This window comes from Hevea brasiliensis, chromosome 12 (assembly GCF_030052815.1).
Source record: "Hevea brasiliensis isolate MT/VB/25A 57/8 chromosome 12, ASM3005281v1, whole genome shotgun sequence".
Classification (NCBI taxonomy): domain Eukaryota; kingdom Viridiplantae; phylum Streptophyta; class Magnoliopsida; order Malpighiales; family Euphorbiaceae; genus Hevea; species Hevea brasiliensis.
The window spans coordinates 28,378,633-28,405,343 of NC_079504.1; the positions used below are offsets into that span (position 1 = coordinate 28,378,633).

The 26,711-nt window shown below is 34.0% G+C and overlaps 1 protein-coding gene and 1 non-coding gene across 2 annotated transcripts; both read right to left on the bottom strand.

Moving 5' to 3' along the window:
* Positions 1 to 10,451: 10,451 nt before the first annotated feature.
* On the bottom strand, positions 10,452 to 10,558 carry LOC131171620 (small nucleolar RNA R71). Its single transcript, XR_009142279.1, has one exon. It is a non-coding gene; the product is annotated as a small nucleolar RNA R71 (small nucleolar RNA).
* Positions 10,559 to 25,430: 14,872 nt separating this feature from the next.
* On the bottom strand, positions 25,431 to 26,096 carry LOC131171157 (uncharacterized). Its single transcript, XM_058130624.1, has one exon. It carries the CDS (start codon positions 26,094 to 26,096, stop codon positions 25,431 to 25,433), a length of 666 nt encoding a protein of 221 aa, XP_057986607.1.
* Between the last annotated feature and the right edge of the window lie 615 nt (positions 26,097 to 26,711).

Here is a 26,711-nt window from a genome sequence, read left to right on the forward strand (position 1 = left end):
GGTCTTCCACGAATTGAAACAACCAGGGTAGTATGTGAGGGATGCATATATGGGAAGCAAAGCAAAAGGCCATTCCCAGTTGGTCAATCTTGGAGAGCAACTAAGCCGTTGGAGCTTGTACATGCCGATTTGTGTGGTCCCATGAGAACTGAGTCATTGGGTGGCAGTAAATTTTTCCTACTGTTTGTCGATGATTATAGTAGGATGAGCTGGGTGTATTTTCTCAAATTTAAATCAGAAGCCTTTGAGTATTTCGTTAAGTTCAAGGCTCTTTTGGAAAAGCAGAAGGGAAGCAGCCTGAAGACTTTGCGCACTGACAGGGGAGGAGAGTTCACTTCTGAAGAATTTAATCAATACTGTGAGAAGCACGGAATTCACAAAGAGCTGACTGCACCTTACACTCCAGAGCAGAACGGAGTAGCGGAAAGGAAAAACAGAACAATTGTTGAAATGGCGAGAAGTATGCTGAAAGGTAAGGGGCTACCTAATAGATTTTGGGCGGAGGCGGTGACTACTGCCGTCTATTTGATCAATGTTTCACCAACAAAAGCTGTTCTTAACAAAACTCCTTATGAGGCGTGGTCAGGTAAAAAGCCTTCAGTTGAGCATCTTAAAATTTTTGGGTGCATTGTGTACGTAATGATTAATGCACGTGAAAGACATAAGCTAGAAGAAAAATCAATTAAGTGCATTTTTATTGGTTATTGCTCACAAACTAAGGCTTATAGGGTCTATAATCCAGCAACTGGTAAAGTGATTATAAGCAGGAACACAGTGTTCAATGAGGAAGATTGTTGGCAATGGGAAGACGAAGGAAAAGCTCCTGTGTTTCAGATCAACGATGGTGAGGAAATACATAGCAGGAAAACTGGAAGCATGACCACTTCAGAATCAAATTCTGCTGCAAGTCCAGTTGGATCGAACTCAGTGAGCAGGTCAAGCGTTGGCCTAAATTTGTCTAACAATGTTGCAGGTTCCTCGAATGGAGAAACAGACAATGATGATGATGATAGTGAGACATCACCTATGAAGACAAGGTCACTTAGAGAGATTTATGAGTCATGCACTTTTGCTCTTTATGTTGCCGAACCCTCCTCTTATGAAGAAGCAGCAAAAAGGCAGTGGAGACTAGCAATGGAGGAGGAAATGTCGAATTGAGAAAAAGCGAAACACAGAGTTTGGTTGAGCTACCAAAGAATAAGAAAGCTATAGGTCTGAAATGGGTATTCAAAACCAAATATAATCCAGATGGGACTCTAATAAAGCACAAGGCAAGGCTAGTGGTGAAGGGCTACGCACAAAGGAAAGGGATAGATTTTGAAGAAACCTTCTCTCCTGTGGCAAGATATGAAACAATACGAGTAATATTATCAATAGCGGCGCATCTCAAGCTTTGTGTCTACCAGTTTGATGTCAAGTCTGCCTTTCTTAATGGAGAACTAGGTGAGGAAGTTTATGTAGTCCAGCCTGACGGGTTTGTTAATCAAGAAAGTCCAGGTAAGGTCTTTAAACTTAAGAAAGCCTTATATGGACTTAAGCAAGCCCCTAGGGCGTGGTACATGAAAATAGATACATACTTTCTACAATGTGGGTTTAAAAGAAGTGAAAATGAGCCAACAATGTATATTAAGAGCTGTGGGAAGTATGATTTTTTGTTAGTATGTTTGTATGTTGATGATATGATTTATGTGGGGACTAACAGCTCCTTAATTATGGAATTTAAAAGTCAAATTATGCAGAAGTTTGATATGACAGATCTGGGCGAGTTACACTATTTTTTGGGAATGGAAGTAAGGCAAAGTAAGGAGGGGATTTTCATAGTTCAAAAAAGGTATGCAATGGATCTTTTGAAGAAATTCAATCTGAACGGGTGCAAAGCAGTAGAGACACCCATGAATGTGAATGAGAAACTTCAGGAGGAAGATGGGTCTGGAGCTGCTGATGCGCAGAGATTCAGAAGTTTAGTTGGTGGTTTGATTTATCTCACGCATACAAGACCGGATATCATGTTTGCTGTGAGTTTGGTATCAAGATTTATGCACAAACCAACAAAACACCATTATGGAACAGCTAAGAGAGTGTTAAAGTATGTTGCAGGAACTCTAGATTTGGGGATTTGGTATTGTCAAACTAAATCTCTGAAACTGGAGGGTTATTGTGATAGTGATTGGGCGGGTTCATCAGTTGATAGAAAGAGTACAACAGGATTCTGCTTTACACTTGGGTCAGGAGTAGTCACATGGAGGTCAAAAAAGCAACCTACGGTTGCCATATCATCGTGCGAAGCAGAATATGTAGCTGGAGGAGCAGCAGCATGTGAAGCTGTGTGGATGAGAAAACTTTTGCTTGACCTTGGCATGAAGCAAGAGGGGGCAACTGAGATTTACTGATGTGATGGCTCACTATAGCTATGACAAAAAATCCCGTCTTTCATGGTCGAGCTAAGCACATAGAAATAAAGCACCATTTTATAAGGGAGCTAGTAGCTAAGGAGGAAATCAGCTTGAAATTCTGCAATTCAGATGAACAGATTGCAGACATCTTCACAAAGGCGCTGCCATATTCCAAGTTTAGTTATTTAAGAAGCAAGCTTGGGATGGGAGAATTTGAATCAAGAGGGGGTGTTAGGAATGTGATTCAAATCACTAACGGCTAGTAGGAAGTGGTCTTGATGAGATTAGTAATAAATCTCATGATTGCAGGAACTGTTATTAGTTATCCTCATTTTGTGGGATTGTTATTAAGTGTCGTTCTGTTTTCTAGGAGTTCAGTTATATGAGTGTGGCTATTTATAGCTTGTTTTGTTATGTCTGTGTATGTGGGTCCTTTGATTTATTGAATAAAAAAAAAATCAGTTCACTTTGTTCTTGTGTTGTGTTATTTCTTTACACCTTCTAGTTTTTTTCAAAAGTTTTTATTCTAACATCTTTAAGACCAAAATATGAGATCGGTGATTTAAGGGGCTGACCTTGAACCACCCCTTTTAAAATCTTGCATTCTAATTCCTAAAATACATTAAAAAAAAAAAAAAAAGAACTTAAGAGCTGCCCTTGAATCACTTCTCACAATCCTTTTATATTAAATTTTTAACTTGAAAATGTGATGTTAGGGTGGTTTATGTTTCCCTAAGATTTAAAGGCTCATTTGTCAACCTAATACAGTACAGATTAGCTATGTATGGGTATGGCTGCCAATCTTTCATTTCTTCGCACTTTCGATTCCCTATATGATTCGTTTCGCTGAAATCAATCGCTATTCTTTTGTTGCTGTATTACTAGTTCGATTTTGTATGATTTAGTCTGATCATTTTTTTTAAAGAGATCTGTATATGAAATGTATTTTTCTTTCAATTCTCTCAGCTCTCAAAGAGATTTGTGGAGCTATCAACCTGATGGATCATTGCTAGCCCTTTATAAGCTTATAAATTAGTTTTAGCTGGAATTTCTCCAACTTATGTTAATTTTTGTGTTTCTTTCTTCTGTCACTCAAAATTATATGAAATTGGAAGATAATTTTGTGGATCATGTATTTAATAGTGGTCGGATTATATATCTTATTTTTTGTGTATAAGATAAATTAGATTTAAACAAGAAAAATTCATTTATTATATATTAAAAAGCAAATTATACTGTTTATTTGTTCCACAGAAAATTTAGCTAATGACTCATCCTTGTAAATATTATTATAATAATTAGACTAAATTACCCTTTTATTCCTAGTTCCATTATGGGTAGCTTTCAAACGTAAATTATAATTCAAGTGCTAATTCCAAAGTCTGTACGTATCTTAAAATATTAGAGGGATATGTTATGAGGTTTCTAATTAAATTTACATCTGCTGTTCAAATCATTCAAACTCTATTGCTTGACATAAATGTCACCATCAAATACACATGCAATAATAAACAATGAGGAGTTTGGACAAGGAGATATAATAAAAAAAAAAAATAGATTAAAAAAAACGAAATTATTAAAAACTCATAACCTTTGACAGTTAAATTTAAACACATTTGCCTTGTGTAGAGTAAGAAAAATGGGATGGTTGTGTTGCAGGAGGAGATAATTGAATGAGAGGAACTAGTCAGGGATAATGCATCAAAAGTTTCTAAATTTAGGTAATTATTTTATTTTAATTATTTAATTAGTCATATTATTCGTATATTGAGTGCATTATTTTTTATTTTATTTTTATAATTAGTCATATTATTCATGTCTTGTGTGAATTTTTTTTTATTTTATTTTTAAAATATATTTTAATATTTATTTTTTATATTTTTAAAATAATATTAAAATTTTGTTAATATTAAAATTTTTAATTAATTATGTTAAATATAAATTAAATTTTATTAAAATTTTAAACATGGTTCATCATTGAATAATAAGGGACATAATAAAAATGAGCATTTCAGTAGAAACTTTTATTACTTTATCTTTTGGGCAAATGTGTTTTTTTAATCTAATACCAATACTTTCTAAAATAAAATTATTAAGTAAAACATTATGTAATACTAATAATTAAATTTAATACAATATTTTTAAATAATTAGATAAATGAATCATCTAATACTTTTTTCAATAAATACTTTTTATATTTTAAATTTTAAATATTTCTTATAACTGATTATTAAAAAAAAATAAGAAATTAGTTAAAATGAAAATTTAAATATTTTAGATTATTTAAATTCTAACTATTTTATATTTTTTAAACAAAATCAATTTAAATAGGCAGCATTTTTTTCCAAGTGGCATATATTACACTAGATGTTAATGATAACTATACAAACAAAATGACAAAATTTTAAGCTACTTTCTTAAATATGTGGCATAATTTTGTGAGCTTATTTGTATGATTTAGCTTTAATATATATATATATATATATATATATTTAAATTTTATTTTAGAAAAAGTCTCCTATTCTACAATAGCAAGTTTCTAAATAAAAAAGAAAAATTACTATTTAAGCCCTCTTTTCTAAAAAGACAATCACCATTTTACCCCTTTCTTTTTTTTTTCTCCCTTTATACCAAATTCTTAATTTAGTCAAATTAAATGATTTTTTATCAATAAAATTATTTTATTTTTAATAAAATTATTATTTTTTAAATTTATTAATAAAATTATTTGTTACTTTATATTTTTGTATTTGTTGTTAATTTTTTTTTATTAATTTATATTTTGTTAAACTTTAATTGAGTTCAACAATAAATAATTCCATTTGTCCCTTCAATTTTAGAGCAATATTTCTAAATTTCATTTACATTAAATAATTTAAATCAAGTGCCAATTAATTTACTTCCCTCTTTAATTTTAAAAAATAATTTCCTAAAATATAATCAGAATTGAATAATTTAATTCAATTATATTTAAAAATGAAATTAGTAATAAAAATTAATATCAAACAGAAAAATGTAAATTAATAAATAATTTTATTAATAAATTAAGTAAATAATAATTTCATCAAAAATAAAATAATTCTATTGATAAATAAGTATTAATTAATTTAACCATAAAGAAATTAAGAATGTAAAAGAAAAAAAATTAGAAAAAGGATATGGGATAACTTGGTAATTTTATTTTTGAAAAAAATTGATAAAATAATATATATCTTTTTAGCTGAAAACTTGAATTTTTAAAATAAAAATAAAATTTAAAAAATTTATTTTAATGAATTAAAATTAAGTGATTGAAATAAAATAATTATTTAAATTAAGGGACAGTCGGTGTAATTATTCCGAATTAATCATGATTATCATGTTCATGAGATTGTGGCATTAGCAATTAGGCCACGGAAATAGTTCTTCCTTATTTATCAAAAATATTAATGAGTTCTTTGCTTTTTCATAAAATTCTGCAGATTGCATTGAAATATCACTATTTTATTAGCAATTTTACATGGCTTGTCAGAATATCATGCACAATTGCTAATGAAATAGTCAACTTTCTTGACTCTCTGTTTTTCTGCAATCTCCTCTTCCTCTGCCCAAAGCTATAAAATGAACTATCCTGGTTGAGTTTTAATGATTTCTTATTTCTTGCATATATTTATTCCTTTCTTTCTCCTTGTCCAAACTCTCTTTTTGGATTATTGGATATGAGATTTATGGAGCTAGTGTCAAGCAATGGAAAGATTGAGAGGCTAAAGACAAATAGATTTGCAAATTTAAGGGCATATCTCTTTAATAATTGAAGATACAGTTTACCTAATTAGCAATTGAATTATAGTTTAATTTTGATAGTCCATTATAGTGTCCATAATGAAACTAGGAATAAAAAGAGAATTTAATATAATTTATTATTATTATTATTATTATTATTATTATTATTATTATTATTATTATTATTATTATTATTATTATTATTATTATTATTATTATTATTACAAAGTTGTGGAATTAGCTAAATTAGCTATGAGAAATCATTCATCCTAATTAATTTTGGAAAACTACAAATCTAGAGGGTATGGGTAATAATTTATTTTTATAAAACACAAAGTAGATAATAAATATTCAAAAAAAGTATTGAAATCAAACTAAACTTAAAGATCCTGCTTAGTATAAATAAATTTCATAATATATTGTGAAATTCTTCTTTAAATTCATTTTTATGGTATAAATCAAAATTTATTTGTAGATTTAAATTTAAAATTCCATATCAGTTATTGTAACTAATCTAAATTCTATCAGTTTTTATAGAATTTGTAAATATATTTCAATCTTTAAAACGTTAAAAATTTAATTGGATAAAAAATTGATGCAATAGCACTTAAAAATTAAAATATCTGAATGTACGACTTAAGCTTCCACATCAAGTATGTTACATCACTCTCCAGTCAATTGGGATGTTACATTCCAGTTTGATTAGAGGTTTACTTATGAATTGCAATTGAATTGAAATTTTGGTACAATTTTTATTCAGTTATTTAATTTTTTTTGTTTCAATTCAATATGATTCTGTTTAATTTTTAAAATAATTTTATGTAATTTTTTCATTAAATTCATACTTAAATTATCATTTAAATTTTAAAATTGATTATTAATAGACAATATGTTATATAATATATCTTTTAATTATTTTTAAATTATATAATCTTTAACTATAATGTTTATATATAATTTAGAATTAATTATATTATATAATATTTGGAAATAAACATGTACATATTTATAACATAATATACCCTTTAGATATTTCTTAATTATTTCTTAATTATGTAATCTTTATATATATATATATATATATATATATATATATATATATATATATAATTAATTAATTAATTTTGGTTTGATTTTGGTTGATATGAATTTAATATGATTTTAGTATAATTTTAGTTTGATTTTTAATAAAGAATTAGAATCAAATTAAAATCTTGAAAAAAAATTTGATTCAATTCGATTCTTATCAATCCAATATGATTTTTTTATTTTGTTTGGTACTGAAGAACCGTGGACTGTCCTAAATTCCATTATCCTGTTCTCAGATCCTTCTGACTTGAGCATACAGATTGGCAAGACAACCACTGTTCTCTCTTATTTTGCAGAACATACTTGCAAGAAAAAATCCAACAGCATGAAAAAAATCTCTTATTTCTCTTTTAAACACCGATTTTTCATCGGACGAGAACTTCACCAAGTATGGCATTTTGCAAATTACTGGAATGAACAATGAAAGCCAAATGAATAAGGGTTCATAAAATTTTCATTTGTAATAAAGTATTGGAAAAAATCTTGGATTACTAAGCAATGAAAGCCTAAAGAATAGCGGGTTAGAAAATCTTGAATTGAAAAACCGCCTGGTGGGTACCTAAATTTGTGGCAGATAACAAAGGAATTAGTTGCTAGTCTATACTTTCTGGATTTTATGAATTTTTCTTTTTTTTGTATATAAAATGGGTGGCTAATGATTGATTGATGTCCCAAAGTAGTCCAAGAGAGGGCTGAATTGGACTAAAATAATTTTTCGGTTCTCGCTTAAAACCTTTGAAAAATTGTAGTTTAATTCAACCTAATTTTTTATTGTGAAATGTGTGTGATACTGCTCAAATAATTAGTTGATACTGTTGCACTCATTTCATATAAGCATTTTAGGGTAGTTTTGCATCCATTTTGCCCTTACACTTTAGTATATTTTATGTTTTTAGCTTTATTTTAGCTTATTTGTTAACTTTAGTTACTTTATATTTGATTTTTATAACTTTGTTGTTTTTAATAGGTTTTTGGGGCAAATTGAGGGTCAATGAGTGCATTAAGAAGTGATTTGAAGAAATTTGGAGTTCCTTAAGCATGGAAGAAAGTTGAAGAAATCAAGCCTTAAAAGATCAAATTAGCCGAAATTTGTTTGAAACTTTGCTTATGATGCTGCTCAAAGTATGTCATATTGCTTAACCTTAAGCTTGGGCAAGCCGCAAGTCAAGCACAGCTTAAATCTTATACATTCAAGCTTTCATCTCAAAACCTGCCGAGAATTGCTTAAGATCCTGCTTAGGGTAAGCAACAGTGCTTAAGATGCAACACAAGTCAAGCTGGAAGTCAAGCATAAGCAGAAAAACTCATTTTATTCCAAATCTGCTGAGATTTACTAAAGGTCTGCTTAACCTTAAGCAGACAGTGCAACCATAGGCTGAAAGTTACTGAAAAAGCTGCTTAAGGTAAGCAGTACCCTAAGCAGACTGTCCAGAACATGGATAAATCTGCTGACATGGATATTTTTACACCTCATTTCCTATCCACTCCTTGGCTCTTATCTATTTTTAGGGTAACTTTTTAGACCATATAAAAGCATCATTTTCTAGTTTTTACCATAAGAAGTAACAAGAGGAAAGAATAAGAAACAAAAAGGAAAGAAAAATTACAAAAGGAAAAGGGAAGAGGACGCCATAAATTTTACAGAAGAAGAGCTGCTGCAGCCATTTCTGGAAGCTCCAAGACTCAGAGTTTTTAGTCCCTCTACCTGAGTTTTTCTATTTTTAGTCCCCTTATCATGTTTTTGTTTACTTTTCCATCCATTTCTCTTGTAAATACCAACATGAGTGAGTAAACTCTCTGAATTTCAGAGTTGGAAAATATGTTTTGGATTAATTTGTAGATTTGGACTGGTTATTTCCATATTTTATATAAATATGAGTTTTGATTCTTTCCTTGTGTGCTTGATTTACTGGCTTAATATTGGTACCCATTGGGTATTGTGTTAATCTTTGATTGAAGGACCGAAAGGTGAAGATCATTGATAGATAATCAAGGATTGAAACTTAAAATTACCTAGATTTAGAAATAAACTAGGGTTTTAAGAGGAATTAATGATTGGTTACAAAACTTAATGGGTTTTAAAGTAATCAAATATCATACGAAAGTAGGTTTGATTATTTTAGAACACGCTTTGGTTTATTGAAAAAGATATCAAAGGAACTTAGAATCAATCACCTTCAAACTCTATTTTCCTTTAAAATTGGAATATCTAAGATAAATTCCAATTAATTTATGCATAAACCCTCAACTCTGGAATCATTTTTATCATAATTAGACTTTTATTCAAATTACCCATTATTAATTTAGTTAAATTGCATCTAGATTTAGAATTTATTTGCTTGCTCTTTACCGATTTCAATTAGATTCATCAATTTACTTTGCTCATTTACATTTACCATTTATTCATCAATCATTAGCCCAAATAATTGCTTCATTCATAGTTTGGTACTCAAACCGCAAATCCTCGTGGGAACGATACTAGACTTATCACTCTATTACTTGGTACAACCCATATACTTGCGGACATATGCATCAAGTTTTTGGCACCGTTGCCAGGGATTTGATTTTTATTTGATATTGAACGATTATTTGTTTGGTTAATTTGGGCATTTTACTTTATTTTTAATTTCTTTTACCATTTTACTTTGAGAATTCGTTTATTTTGTTTTTCAGGTATTTTTATTTTATGAGAAGGATAAAAAGTGAATAGAAAAGACAGCAAGAGCTTTAAGAGCAGAAGCTAAGAGGAGAAAAGCTGAATTTAAAGCTCAACAACAACAAGAAAGAGCACAAGAGCAAGAGCAAGAGCAATTACAAGAAGAAATGGCCAACAACAATGACAATCATTCTGTGAAGGATCATGCCTATCCTAACATTGGGGATTTCATGCCAAGTATCACAAGACCAAGAGTAGAAGCTAATAATTTTGAATTGAAGCCTGCACTGTGTCAATTGGTACAATAATCACAATTTGGGGGAAGTCCAAGTGAAAGTCCACATGTGCATCTAGCACACTTTCTTGAGATCAGTGATATGTTGAAGATAAATGGAGTTTCTGATGATGCAATTAGACTCAGATTATTCCCTTTTTCTTTGAAGGACCGAGCTAGAGAGTGGTTACATTCTTTGCCACCGGGTTCTATCACAACATGGGATGAACTTTCTCAAGCATTTTTGGCTTAATATTTTCCACCAAGCAAGACATCTAAGCTAAGAAATGAGCTGACTTCTTTCAAACCTAGAGATGATGAGAGCTTGTATGAAGCATGGGAGAGGTACAAGGATTTGCAAAGGAGATGTCCACACCATGGGATTCCTAAGTGGATGCTTGTTCAACACTTTTACAATGGAGTTTCACCAGCTATTAGAAGTACAATTGATGCATCTTCTAGAGGTGATCTTATGGAGAAATCTGAAGATGAAGCTTTTTTTGCTTTAGATAAAATTGCTTACAACAACTACCAATGGAGTTGTGAGAGGAATGAGATCAAGAAACCAGCTGGTATGTTTGAGCTTAATGCCATGAATATGATTAATGCTAAGTTTGATGCTTTAACAAGGAAGATGGACAAGCTAAGCATGAAAGTAGATTCTTCAGTTGGAGTTTCAAGTAATTCAGTAGAAGTTGGAGCTACAAATGTCAATTGTGCAGCTAATTTTTCTGCACTTAATCAAGATTGTTCAAGTGAGCAAGTGGATTATGTGGGGAACTATAATCAAAGACTAAGCGGTAACCCATTTTTTGCAACTTATGATCCAGCATGGAGAAACCACCCAAATTTCTCTTGGGGAGGTAGAGAAGGACAACACCAGAATTTTCAGTAGAATAAAAGCCCTCCTCCTAAAATTTCTAAACCTCAAAATGCACCTGCTCCACCATAACCACAACAACCTCCACCACAACAAGCACAACCAAACAAGACAGCTAGATTGGAAGCTATGATTGAGACTCTACTTGTGAGCCATCAAAATCAACAAGAAATGATTTCTTAATTGGCATCTAAAGTGGATCAAATGGCAACGCACAACAAGATGTTGTAGAATCAAATAGCTCAACAAGCTAGCTCTTCAAATAGTAAAGCATTTGAGAAGCTTCCTAGCCAACCAGAAAATTCAAGGGAGCATTGCAAGGCTATTACATTGAGAAGTGGAAAAATATTGGAGAGTGGAGATAAAAAGATTAAAGAGAAAGTTAAAGAAGAGAAAAATAGAGAAGGAGATGAAAAAATTGAAGTTGAGGTTAAAGAAGAAGTTGAGAAAGAGAGTTCAATGGAAGAAAAAGGAAGTAAAAAGAGAGACAGTGAAGAGGAAGAACCTAAATATGTAGCACCTAAAGCCTACATGCCACCTTTACCATTCCCATAAAGGTTCTAAAAAGCAAAGTTGGATAAACAATTTGGGAAGTTTTTAGAGGTATTGAAGTCTTTGCATGTGACTATTCCTTTCACTGATGCCTTAGCACAAATGCCTTCATATGCTAAATTTTTTAAGGAGATTTTCTCTAACAAGAAGAAGTTGGAAGAATTTGAGACTGTAGCTCTCACAAAAGAAAGCAGTGCTCTTTTGCAAAATAAGCTTCCATCCAAACTGAAAGATCCTGGTAGTTTTTTCATACCATGTCACATTAGGGATATCAGTATAGATAAGGCTTTATGTGATCTTGGAGCCAGTGTTAGTCTAATGCCATTGTCTATCTATGAGAAAATGAAGATTGGAGAAATGAAGCCTACCACCATTTTACTACAGTTAGCAGATAGGTCTATTAAATTTCCAATAGGGGTGATTGAGAATGTTCCTCTGAAAGTTGGAAAAGTTTTCTTACCGGTGGACTTTGTAGTATTGGAAATGGAAGAGAATGTACACATTCTTATTATTCTTGGTAGACCTTTCCTTGCTACTGTTGGAGCTGTGATTGATGTAAAGAATGGAAGGCTTACATTAGAAGTTAGGGAAGAAAAAGTTGAATTTAATCTGTTTCAAGCAATGAAAAAGAAAGATGATTCAAATTCATGCTTGAGAATTGATTTGGTAGATGAAGTGGTCAGAGAAGTGTTCAAAAAGCAACATCTTGAAGATCCCTTAGAAGCTTGTTTAGTTCACAACATAAAACAAGGGGATGAGATTGAAGAAGCTACAGAATATGCTCAAATTTTGGAAGGAAATCCACCTTTGCCTATGGCTAGTGTTGAGAAGATTGGAGATTTGAAGCAAGATACAACTTCACCACCAATGCTTGAAAAAAGTGAAGCACCAAAGGTAGAGTTAAAACCTCTTCCAACAAATCTCAGGTACGTTTTTCTTGGTCAAAATTCTACATATCCTATAATTGTTAGTGTTAAACTAAATGATTATGAAATTGAAAAATTATTAAGAGTTTTTAGAAAGCATAGAAGGATAATTGGTTACCATTGATAATGTTAAAGGAATACATCCTTCTGTGTGCATGCATAGAATTTTGTTGGAAAATGATCACAAAGCCTCTAGAGAGTCACAAAGAAGACTGAATCCAAATATAAAAGAGGTTATGAAAAAAGAGATCTTGAAATTGCTTAATGCAGGTATCATTTACCCTGTTTCTGATAGCAATTAGGTAAGTCCAGTTCATGTTGTACCCAAAAAGGGGGGCATCACAGTAGTAAAAAATGAAAATGATGAACTAATACCTACTAGGACTGTAACTGGATGGAGAATGTGTATAGATTATAGGAAGCTAAACAATGCAACTAGAAAGGACCATTTTCCATTAACATTTATAGATTAGATGCTTGAGAGATTAGCTCAGCATTCTTATTTTTGCTATTTGGATAGCTATTCAGGGTTCTTTCAGATCCCTATTCACCCAGATGATCAGGATAAAACCACCTTCACATGTCCCTATGGTACCTTTGCATATCAAAGGATGCCATTTGGATTATGTAATGCCCCAGCTACATTTCAGAGATGTATGATGTCCATATTTTTTGATTTCATTGAGGATATTATGGAAGTGTTCATGGATGATTTTTCTGTGTATGGTAAATCTTTTGATGAATGTTTATCTAACTTTTCTAAAGTTTTGCAGAGATGTGAAAAATTTAATTTAGTTTTGAATTGGGAAAAGTGCCATTTTATGGTACAAGAAGGAATTGTTTTGGGACATCTTGTGTCAAACAGGGGTATTGAGGTGGACAAAGCAAAGGTAGAGATTATTGAGAAAATGCCACCCCGACATCTGTCAAAGGAGTGAGGAGTTTCTTGGGGCATGCTAGATTTTATAGGAGATTCATCAAGGATTTTTCTAAGATTTCTAAACCTCTTACCAATTTATTGAGTAAAGATGTGGAATTTCTCTTTGATACTGATTGTATGAATGCTTTTTGCAAGATAAAGGAAGCTTTGATATCTGCTCCTATTATGCAGCCACCTGATTGGTCATTACCTTTTGAGTTGATGCGTGATGCTAGTGACTATGCCATTGGGGCTGTTTTGGGACAAAGGAAAGATAAGAAGGTGTATGCGATTTATTACGCAAGTAAGACCTTAGATGATGCTCAAATAAATTACTCTACTACAGAGAAAGAGTTTTTGGCAGTAGTATTTTCAATAGATAAATTCAGGTCCTATCTTGTGGGGTGTAAGGTAATATTATACACAGATGATTCAGCTATCAAGTATCTCCTTCGAAAAAAAGAGGCTAAACCTAGGTTGATAAGGTGGGTACTACTCCTTCAAGAGTTTGACTTGGAAATTAAGGACAAGAAAGGAGTACAAAATGTAGTAGCAGATCATTTGTCTAGATTGAGGCAAGAACAAGGAGATAATTTGGGGAAAGAGCTTCCAATAGATGATTATTTTCCTAATGAGTATCTGTTGGCAACCATGAGCGCAAAAATCCCTTGGTATGCAGATTTTGTGAACTATTTGGTGTGTGGAATCCTTCCACCTAATCTGACATGGCGACAAAAGAAGAAATTTCTTTTTGATGTGAGGGATTACGATTGGGAAGAGCCATTTTTGTTTAAGAGGTGTGGAGATGGGCTAATTAGGAGATGTTTAGCTAATGAAGAGATAGGGGATGTCATTAGATATTGCCATTCTTCACCTTATGGGGATCACATGAGTGTTACAAAGACTGCAGAAAAAGTTCTCCAAGTAGGGTTCTTTTGGCCACATATGTTTAGAGATGTGAGAAAGTTTGTAAATGCAAGTGATAGGTGTCAAAGGATGGAAAATATCTCAAAAAGAGATGAAATGCCCCTCCAAAACATATTGGAGGTGGAACTATTTGATGTGTGGGGCATTTACTTTATGGGACCCTTTCCATCATCCTTTGGACATAAGTACATTTTAGTTGGGGTAGATTATGTGAGCAAATGGGTTAAAGCTATACCATCTCTAACTAATGATGTTAGAGTTGTGATCAAATTCCTTAAGAAGTTCATTTTTACAAGATTTGGAGCTCCACGTGCCATTATAAGTGATGGAGGTTCTCATTTTTGCAACCATCAATTTGAGAGATTATTACAAAAATATGGAGTAAAGAACAACGTTGTAACACCCTACCATCCACAAACTAGTGGTCAAGTGGAGATTTCAAATAGAGAGTTGAAAAGAATTCTTGAGAAAATAGTGAACAGTTCAAGGAAAGATTGATCATTAAAGTTAGATGATGCTCTCTGTGCCTATAGGACAGCTTTTAAAACTCCCATTGGCACCACCCCTTTTAGATTGGTTTATGGGAAAGCTTGTCATTTACCTTTGGAGTTGGAGCATAGAGCATATTGGGCCATAAGGACACTGAATTTTGACTTAAAGACTTCAGGAGAAAAGAGAATGTTGCAATTAAATGAACTTGAGGAACTTAGATTGGATGCTTATGAAAATGCCAAGCTTTACAAGGAAAGAATTAAGAGATGGCATGATAAGCATATTAGGAGGAAAGAATTTCAAGAAGGAGATGTAATTCTCTTATATAATTCCAAATTAAAGTTATTTCCCGAAAAATTAAAGTCAAGATGGTCAGGGCCTTACACTGTTACAAAGGTATATCCATATGGAGCTGTAGAGATAGGGAATGAAACCTCAGGTACTTTTAAAGTCAATGGGCAAAGATTAAAGCACTACATTGTTTGAGAACCCACATAAAAAGTTGTAGAGATTTTATGGCTTAGTTCCTCAACTGGGGATATTTAGATGATTTGGAGTGGAAGGTCAAGCTTAAGACCTTAAACAAGATCTTCTTGGGAGGCAACCCAAGCATATTCTTTTATAGTTTATTAATTTTCCATTTCATTTCATTTTAGTTTTTACCCTTATAACACTCAAAAATGACATTTGTTTATCTTTTATAGGTCATTCATGAAGATTGGGCAAATTGAAACTTGTAGCAAAAGGAAAGAATTGAGAAGGAACAAGTATGAAGCAAATTTTTGTATTTTATCTAGTCCCTGTGAATAGTAAAACTTTTAAACTTGTGCTAAACTGCTGATATTGAAATCTATTTGATAGCACATGTCTGATTTTGTGTCTTTTGTAAATTTTTGTGAAATGCAACTTAAAGGAGGATCAATTTTGATATTTAGGACTGATGTGAGCTTTATTGGAGTGCAAAAATAGTATTTGTTGAGTTTTACCTTTTAGTGTATATATAATTTTTGTAGTTTGTTAGGATTTGCATGTTTTTGTTTGAGTCACTATTTATGTTACTGTTCACGCTACTGTTCATGCTGCTTAAGAGGTCAATCTTTATATCTTTTCTGCAATTTTTGAATGCTTGGAATCTGTCTCAAATGTTGTTGAAAATGTGCTTTGAGTATAAGCTTAGGAATAAGACCATTTCATTAAGTTTGCAAAGGGTAATCACAATCCGTGCCTAATTTGAGCTATTTGTCTTTCAATTCCCTCATTGTTGTATTATGTTTGATAAGTTTATGAGAGATAATGAGCTTAAATTCTTCAATTTTATGGTGTTTATGTGTATTTGAGATTTGTTGAGGGTCATGATAGTATTCTATAGCATTTGGACTATTTTTATTAGTGAAATCATAAATTTTCCCAAAACCTACCGAAACTTGCTCATGATGTTGCTTACCCTAAGCTGTACCCTATGCAACTTCTGCTTAACCCTAAGCAAATTTCTGCTTAACCCTAAGCAACACCAGAATCTTTAGTTTAGCAATTGCTATGTGCTTACCCTAAGCTGTACCCTTTGCAATCCATGCTTAACCCCAAGCATTACCCCAAGTCACCAGTTCTCTACCCTAAATTTTAAAGTCTCAAATTTTCGCCACTTTTATTCCATTCTCACTCCCGATAAACCAAAGCACTCTCCCACTCCCTCCACCATCTCTTCGGACTATTCTTGGAAAGTTAAAGAGATTAATCCTACTTATTAAATGGCGAGAACCAAGTTTGGTCTACCCACTGTAACGCCTCTTACCCGTCTGCTGTATAGCCGAGCAAGAAGTGCAACATTCGGTGCCGGAGCACCCTATCTTGTTTTATCATATGTATTGTAAACTTTTGATGTCATTTAAAACATGTATTCTATGTATAGAATTTTTTTTTTATATCTTATTTCTGTGGAGACCCGGACAGAGTGTCCCCTGTTTTATTAGCATTTGGTGGGTTTCCACTAATCACCTGTAACACCCTCACTGTAGCAATTCTGTACATTCTACTATTCAGGTGATCAGTATCGGTCCAGACAGCTAGAACATCTGGAAAATATTTAAACTAAAGTGAGGAACCATAATTAACTCAAATATTAATAAAAAAAAATTTAGAAAAGATTTTAGAAATAAAATACAACCAAGTTAAATGGGCCGGTGCCCTAGCGATGGCTAACCCAATGGGAAGTTGTGGTCCTTGCAACTAAGAGCCCTAAACCCGAGAGAAAATTCATAAAATAATTTTTGAAACCTCAAAGAAAAGTCATTGAGGTTTCTATGGCATTAGAATGCCAAAAAAAGGCTTAGAAAAAATTTTAGATCGATACAGATGATTTTGGCTCAATAAGCCAAACGGAGGGCATTTTGGTCATTTTGTCTTCAGAGATGATTTTTGACCGACTTGTCCAGTTAAGTAAATAATTATTATGACATAAAATGTGAATAAATATTACTAAAAATTGAATTGAAAATGAGTAGAAAAGAAAAGAAAAAGAAAATGAATTAAATGGGAAATTATGACATCACATGATGTCATTAGTGTGCCTCCACCCAATCACATGGTGACACATGGCTATAACTCACTTAAAATGAGTTAAATGGGCAGAAATGAAAGAAAAAATCAGATTGCTCTCTCCTTTCTTCTTCCATCCGAAACTCTTTCCTTCTCCCTTCCACCATTAAAGCTTCACCAAGCTTGAGTTCACCACCCAAATCACCCTAAAACCCTAGCTTCCCTTCACAAATATTTATCCTTACACCTAGAGCAAGTCTTGGGCAGCAAAAAGAAAGAGAAAAAGAGGAGTTCTCAAGCTTTGGGAATTAGCTAAATCAAGGTTAGTGCCAATTAGTCTTAATTACTTTGTGTATACATCATGAAGAACATGAATTGAGTATCAAACTAAGCTAGTTTAAATAAATTTTGCATGGCTGAATTTCACCAAATTTTAGCAGCCTTAGGACAAATTAGGGTTCCTTTCATTTGAATGAATTATAGTTGTACATGGCTGCCATTGAATATGAACTTGATGCCTTAACTCATTGATAGCATGTACATGAAGCATTGAAGTTGTTGGAGTTAGGGTTTGGGGAAAAACTTGGGATTTTGCTTATGTGTTGGTAAATGGATGTTCTAATGGTCAATTAGTGACCATTTGGCTGAGTATAATGAGGAATTGAAGTGAATGGTAGCTTGGGATTTGAGGTTGGGTGTGCTGCCTTGAGTGCCCTGCAGGTCTGGATGTGAGTCTAGCATGTTTGGGCAGCTATAACTTGTATTGTGTAGGTTCAATTGGTTCAAGGCCAATTGGACATAAAATTAGACACATAATGGCACAATTTTGGTGAAGGAACTCTGTCCAGAAACTAAACATAGGATGCCCCAAAAATTGACCAAATCCGGGTGACGTACATTCTACCTGGGCAAAATTACCAAATGAACAGTGTTCATTCATTTGGTCATAACTCAGTGTAGAAAGGTCCAATTGACCTAAATTTTTACCAATAGAAAGCTGAGACATAGCCCTACAACTTTCATGCAGAAAACAAACTTAAATTTTGACCATAACATGTCCAAAAACTGACCTGCAATCAGTGTACAAAAACTACAGAATTGATTTTGCCCAGAATTTATGGAAAAATTGCAATCCAGCCAGTTATTGTGTTTAGGTCATAACATGAGCTACAAAACTCTAAATGGAGTGATTCAAAAAAAGAAATGTAACTAGACACAATAAGGAACAACTTTGATGAAGAACATTTGGCCAAATTCTCACTGTAGAATGGCTTGATAGAACAGTGAACTCTAGCACCCAAAACTGAAATTTCTAATTTTTTCACCATTGGTTAGAAGTATGGATTGGCAACTAATGCCAACACTTTTGGGAACCAAAATGTGGTAAATTTATGTAATTAGGACTTATGTAGCTATTATGGATTGGAAAGTCAATAATTTGACCTAAATAGTAAAATAAATAGTAACCTTACATGTAAAGCATGAAAATTCAATCAATAACTTGGTAATGTGCTCTAGTACACCTAGTAAGATTGATTTGGATAGGTTGGCATGCCAATGGGGTTCAGTTAGCAGTACTGCACATGGCATTATGCCATTCTGTGATTTTATGGCTTTTAGCCATTCTGATATTATTGTGATACTTGGCCTTGTGCCTAATAATTATTACTGCTTATTAGTTGTTCTGTTGCACACCGGGAGATACGCATGTAACCGATGGTGTGACGACCCGAGGTACTTGGTACCCAGTTCCAGTTTACCCATTTATCCAGTCCAGTCATCCAGTATAGGTTACTTGGGCAACCAAAAATGAAAGTTGATAAATTTAATGAAATAATGGATATAACAAGTACCAAATAAATAAGACTACAAATAATTACCAAAAATTTGTCTGCTGAGACATCAATATACACACTGCATATTTATTTTCTTTAGTTCTTTTTATTTTATTATTGGCACCACTAAGCATTATTGCTTAACGCATTGCTTTTTGCTATGCGTAGGTACTGGAGATACGGAATGCGATCCCAGTAGACCCCAGTCAGGGTGAGAGTCAGATCTGCTAGTGTCCAGTATCACCTCTTAGCTACAGTGCATTGGTAGGATGCTAGGCTACATTTTATATTTTGTGTTTTGTATTTTTATAAATTTTATAATTAAACTTTTATTTTATCATGTACAGTGAAACTTATGTGATTATGTGTTAATGAAATTATCTGTAAATGGTATTCATAAATGAAAGTTGAGTATTATTTATGATTTGAGTATAAATATGATGTGAATTGAATGATTGGAAAGTTTGAGAAATTGATGAGAGATTGTTGAAAATTGATGTGATAATTGGGAGTTGTGGAATAAAATGATTATTGGAAGTGTTTTTCACAGGTTCCGAAAAACTATTTTTTCCATTTTTAGCCGGTACTCTGCCGGATTTTCTATAAAATTTTCGGAACCTCAAATGAATTTATAATTTCTATAAATGACTTAAATGAGTCAAATCTCCCAAATTGCATTTCAGCATCATAAAGAAATAAATTAAGGAAGGAGAAAAATAATTGAGATAAAATATGGTGTTCCGGTACACAGTGTAGCATATCTTGCTCGGCTATACTGTAGACGGGTAAGGAGCATCACATTTAGTGGTATCAGAGCCAGATTTAGGCGTTTTTGGGTTAAGAGCGAGTTCATACCATGCATTGTATTTGTAAGAGTTGAGGTGACACTAATGCAGATCTATTTGTCTTTATTATTTTGATTAAGATATGGGCCCCACGTCATAGAGGGCAGTTGAGGAGGAAGTGGAGACTCATGCTCCACCTGCAGCAGCTGAGAGTGGGGGTAGGGGAGAACCTGCTCCACCAGCTCCAACAGAGGCTGCTTAGCCTCCACAGGCCATGTTCCAGCAAATGGCCTAGTTTTTCAAATAAATGGCAGGGGTAATGCCACCACCACCACCACCTCCACAACAGAAATCCCATCTGGAAAAACTGAGAAAACTTGGAGCAGTGGATTTCTTTGGCAAGAGAAAAGATGATTCTGTTGTAGCTAAGAACTGGTTGAACAGAACAAGGAGAGTTTTAAATGTGGGAGTGGGGCGTGAGGCGAAATATCATCCATTAGAATTATATAAAATGCACCAGGCAATGCCCAGGAAAGATGGTGGAGTCACAATGGTCTCACTTAAGTACCACCTCCTTAGACAGCATTTCCTAGACATGCACTTCATACAATCCTAATAGAATCAAACCACTGGTAAGTACCGTCTTCCCATAACACTACCACGGTACTAAGGATTTATGCCACGAAGGCATAGATAGACAGGAGTCGCCACACGTGTTATAACCTGGACATATTTAGTGTTTCTTCCGAGGGTCATGGATGGCAACTTACTCCTTGCAGAGTTTCCACAACCGTCATTACCATAGCCCAATGTCTAGGTTCGGGATAGTGGGTACGTAAGGGGAAGGTGTTAGGCACCCCTTACGCTTGGTCTAACCTCGTTAATTCGAGTGCCAATCTTCTACTAATGTTTCTAGAAGTCTTGTTTATTATTCCTTTATTAAACTTTATCCTAAAAAATGCAATTTTAATCCTACACACGCAAGTAATTCACAAAAAGGGTTGTTGTTTACACACAATTTTCATGCACAAGTAATTTCTATCTATGGGGTTGCTAATTATTTAAATGATATTTACCAGATGACTAAAATTAATTTATTATTGGGAATTTAATTTACAAACAAATTCAATTTCAAATAACCCTATGTTTCTATTTAACCTAATTAATTAATTTTCACCAAGTTACCCTAAGAATAATTGAACTAAGTTAATTATGTACATGTGTAATTTATTCTAATATCACATAAGTCCCAAACAATCACAACCTAATAAAGATTTCTAACATGCAAATTTATTTTACAATTACCAAGTATTAAATTAAATTTATTTTACATGCCAATATTAGTTTAATTTACAAACAAGATTGATTTTAATTTACAAAGTATTTATTTAAATTAATTACATGTAAAAGTCAGTTGAATTAAAAACAAAGTTAATTTTAATTTACCAAATGAAAGTTCTATTATTACTACAATTTCATGCCAATGGTTATTCGAGAAGTTTAGAGCTACTTACTTGGTGGTAAATGCAGTTGCCATTGGGGCAAGCTACCCTTAAAAAAGGGTATTCTCTTCTAGTATGGCAATGATATCCCTGGCTTACTCCCGTTTAGCTCCATATAAGCTCCGCGCAAATGCCCTCTTTGGTACTTACCTTAGGGCTACTTACCAATTTTGTTTGTAATAAAAAATAAAGAAAATAAAGAAAAATAATAAAAGTACGAGAGACAGAAACTAAACATGTGCAGAGTTGTGTATCCCCTCAAATTAAACATGATTACATGATCTATATGAACATATAAAATAAATTGAAGACAAAGAGCATAGAATTAAAATATTGTGTGGCATAGATCTTGAAAAGAAAAAAATAAAAACTGACCTTCCAGAAATCTTGTATGAAAATCTTCTTGAAGAAAAGAAAAAAAAATAAGGAAAAACTCAAAGAGTCTTAAATATCTCTAAATTTCTTATAGCTCTGAATTTTCTCTTCCTCTTTCCTCGCATCATCCCCTTCTTCTCTTCTCTAGTAGGGTATTTATAGGGTTTTGGGAGAGAGGTGTGATAGGGTTTGGAGTCTTAGGATGATAAAGTTTAAATGACTTAAACAACTACAATTGCAGAATTCGAATAAGACTGGGATATGGGTTAGGTGTTTCAACCAATAGGAAGACAGGAAAAAATGGAAGGCACCAATAGGGAATGAGGAAGAGGTGTGGTAGGATTTGGAGTCTTAGGGTGATAAAGTTTAGACGACTTAAACAACTGCGATTGTAGAATTTGAATAATACTGGGATATGGGTGAGGTGTTTCAACTAATAGGAAGACAGGAAAAAATGGAAGGCACCAATAGGGAGTGAGGAAGAGAGTGGGGTCAAGGAGGAGAGAGATATTTTGTTATTTTAATTTTTAGAAAATAATTAAATGGGTCCCATTTAAAATTCCTAACTAGGCTTTCTTAGGCCCATAGAGCCTAATTAAACTTAATTAGATCCATTTAAGAACTACCCATATTAAATTTAAACAAAATAAAATTTTATTTAAATTTAATTAAATTAATTTCCCCAAAACTTTATTATTATTTTTATTTTTTCAAGATCATGCCACGGAATTAATAATTCAGCTCCATGCCTCCAATTACATCTTACAGTCATATAATTTTTCATCATCGGGTTTCCCACGGCCTCAATGCACATACTCATCACAAAATAAGGGTCTACAGTTTGCCCCCCACTTTGGCGAAAGTTGAAATCAATGCAAAAGCATTGCTCAAGTTTCGTCAAAGTGAAACTCAAATTTCTAATAACTATGAAACATTGGCTATGAGGATCAAGTATATCTTGCTCGGTCGACATACTCTATGTTATGAGACTAGCTACGGTCTCATAACAGTAATAACTGTGTTATGTGAAAAATGAGTGTATCTTACTCTGTTGATAAGCTCTGCGTCATAAGACTAGCTACGGTCTCATAACAGTGATAACTGTGTCATGTGAAAATTGAGTGCATCTTGCTCTGTCAATACACTCTGTGTCATGAGACTAGCTACGGTCTCATGATAATGGCAACTGTGTGATTTGAAATGTTGTGGATTCGTATTTAGGACCGCAGTCCTAAACTACCTACGTATCCCCCTCATTATCCTGAGGAAGAATCAGACCCACTCGTAGCTCGACACTTGAAACTGTGGTGATGCATGTTCTTCTACGCCTTACACACCTACAGGTGACATGTTGATGCGTGTTCTTCTACGCCTTACACAACTATGCCATATGCCCTAAACAACGTCTAAGGACTTATCAAAAAATATCTGTCATGAAATGTTATGGGTTCATATTTAGGACCGCGGTCCTAAACTACCTACGTATCCCCCTCGCTATCCTGAGGAAGAATCAGACTCCCTCGTAGTTCGACAATTGAAACTGTGGTGATGCATGTTATTCTACGCCTTACACACCCACAGGTGACATGTTGATGCATGTTCTTCTATGCCTTACACAACTATGTCATGCACCCTAAACAACGTCTAAGGACTTACCAAAAAATATCTATCATGATTTGAAAATTTTAGAATGATTGGATCTCAAAATTCTCTCTAATTTTTATGTTTCCTGTATGCTACTTCCTATCATGGGCATGCTGATTTTACTAAAGATTCTAAAAAAAACTTAGTCCTCTGGGGGACCTCTTTTTACAAAAACTTTCTTATAGCCTCAAAGTTTTTTAGAAGAATTGTTCACCAAAAAAGACTTCCTTAAGGTCACAATACAATTTCTCTCTGATTTTTCTTTTTTCTTCTCTCCCCCCATGGTTTCTGTCTTGACTCATTTCTCTTTCATGAACTCCATTCTCTGTGCCCTAACTTTTGCCTGAAATGTCCTTTTGGATTTTCATGTCAGCGGGCTTGCTCTAACTTTTGCCTAAGCGGCCCTTTCGGGTTTTCCACCTAGCAAGCTCCCTTTTTTTTTTTTTTTTTTAGAAGGCATAGATTAAATCAAAATAATGCAGTTCAATTACTTAATCATTTGATGTATCCCTCAAGACACAAACATTCGCCATCATAATTAAATAAAATTCATTCCTAGTTAATGCGATAAAAAAAATTCTTTATTTATTCAGGTACACCATTACTCCCTCTTACATTAGGTTTTGCCAAATTTCTAACCTTCCAAAGTTAGAAATAAGCTTTATAACCTGCTGAATGACTGTTTCAGGTTTTCCATCCAGATCTTCTCTCATCTCTCCTTTTGCCTAGACCGCCTTTTGCAAGTTTTCAATCTAGCATTTTTTTTTTTGACCCTTACTTTTGCCTAGACCGTCTTTTGTAAGTTTACAGCCTAGCGGGCCTATCTCACACAAAGTACCGTTTGAGCTTGTCTAAGTTGACTGGTTCTTAAAATTCATTCCCATCCAGGTCTGATATTCTCACAGCACCTCCTGACAAGATCTTTTTTACTATGTATGGACCATTCCAGTTTGGCTTAAACTTTCCTCTTGGATCAAAAGGGATGGGCCGAGCTTGTTTCAAGACCATGTCTCCCTCTTTGATCTTTCTTGGCTTCACCTTCTTATTAAAGGCTCTTGCTATCTTCCTTTGATAAGCCTGCATATGATACAAGGCTCGCATCCTCTTCTCATCAATCAAAGCTAGTTCTTCATATCTTTTCTGGGCCCACTCATTTTCCGGAATCTTAGTTTCTAGTATCACTCTCAAGGATTTGACCTCTAGCTCAATGGGTAGCACTGCTTCAGTCCCATACACTAAAGAGAATGGAGTTGCCCCTGTGGATGTTCTTGTAGTAGTGCGATAACCCCAAAGAGCATAAGGGAGTTTCTCAGGCCAATCCTTATAGGTTTCAACCATTTTTCTCATAATGGTTTTCACATTCTTATTCTTTGCTTCTCTTGCTCCATTAGTCTGCTTTGTATGGTGAGGACTTGTGATGCTTAATCTTGAATTCGGTAATTAATTCTAAGAAATCACCTTTGAACTGGCTGCCGTTATCTGATACTATCTCATGGGGTACCCCAAACCTGCAAATCAAGTTCTTTCGAACAAACTTACTTATCTGCTTGGCCCCTACTACTTTATAAGATTCAGCTTCAACCCACTTGGTGAAATAGTCAATTGCCACAATGATAAATCTATGGCCATTAGAAGCCGTGGGAGAAATCTTCCCAATAATGTCTATGCCCCATATTGAGAATGGCCACGGTGAAGTCATACTGTAGAGTTCACTGGACGGTAGGTGATTCAAATTCCCATGGATTTGGCACTCATGGCATCTTTTCACAAATTTAGCGCAGTCAGTATCCATGGTAGACCAGTAATAGCCCAATCTTAAAATTTTGCCCGCTAATACCCTTCCGTTCATGTGAGGACCACACACTCCTGCATGTACTTCCTCCATTATATGCTCAGACTGCTTTTTATCACACACAAGAGCAATAGTCCTTCGAAGAACCTTTTGTAGAGTTGCCCCCCAGCCAAAGTGAACTGAGTGGCTAATCTACGAATTGTAGCTCTATCCCTACTATTGGCTGACTGTGGGTATTCTCTTACCTCTAAATATCTTCTTATGTCCTCATACCATTTCATCTCATCTTCTAGATCTAAATGTGCTATTATTAACCCTTCATAGCATGGGATTCTACTCCTCATCAAGATAACTGGCTGGGTCAGCTTCTGATCACCCTTCTCCCATAAGGATGCCAGCGTGGCTAGAGCATCAGCTATCTGGTTCTGAGCTCTAGGCATGTGCTTCATTGTCACTTCCTCAAAGCTAAATAATAGTTTCTTAGCATACTCCAGGTATTGCCTCAACTTTTCTTCTTTCAATTCCCATTCACCTTTAACATGGGAAACCACTAGCATTGAATCTCCGAACACCTCCACTTTTTTAGCCCCAACCGCTATTAATGCCTCCAGGCCACAAATGCAAGCCTCATATTCTGTAATATTATTAGTGGTTGGGAAACATAGCCTTTTTGACATTAACAATTGTTCTCCATTTGGTGCTTCCAAAACTACCCCTATACCGGCTCCGCTCTTATTCATGGCCCCATCAAAGTACATTTTCCATGGCTGGACCTCTACTAGCTTGAGACTCTCATCCGGGAAGGTCGTTTGACTTCCCCTTCATTAACTGGATTTTCAGAAAGAAATTCGGCCACTACACGCCCTTTAATGGTTTTTCGAGTCTCATACACAATATCAAATTCAGACAGTAGGACCAACCATTTGGCCAATTTTCCAACTAGCGTCGGTACTTCAAATAGGTACTTTAAAGGATCCATCCGGGATACTACAATAACTCGATGGGTCTGAAAGTAGTGCCTTAACTTCTTTGTTGCCCATACTACAGCCAGACAGGTTCTTTCTATTAGTGAATAATTCTCCTCATAAGCAAGGAGTTTCTTACTGATGTAATAGATGGCTCTCTCCAAATTCTCTACTTCTTGTGCCAACATTGCCCCCAGGGCCATGTTTTCCACTGATAGGTAGAGGATTAGAGGGATGCTAGGTATGGGTGGTGACAAAATTGGTGGATTGCTCAGGTACTGCTTTATCTTTTCAAATGCCTCTTGACATTGCTCATTTCACACCACTGGCTGATTCTTTCTTAGTAGCTTAAAAATTGGTTTACAGGTAGTTGTGAGCCTAGCTATGAACCTACTGATGTACTGTAAT

Excerpts from the sequence above, each read along its gene's own strand:
- LOC131171157 (XM_058130624.1), bottom strand. The coding sequence starts at position 26,096 with ATGTACTTTGATGGGGCCATGAATAAGAGCGGAGCCGGTATAGGGGTA.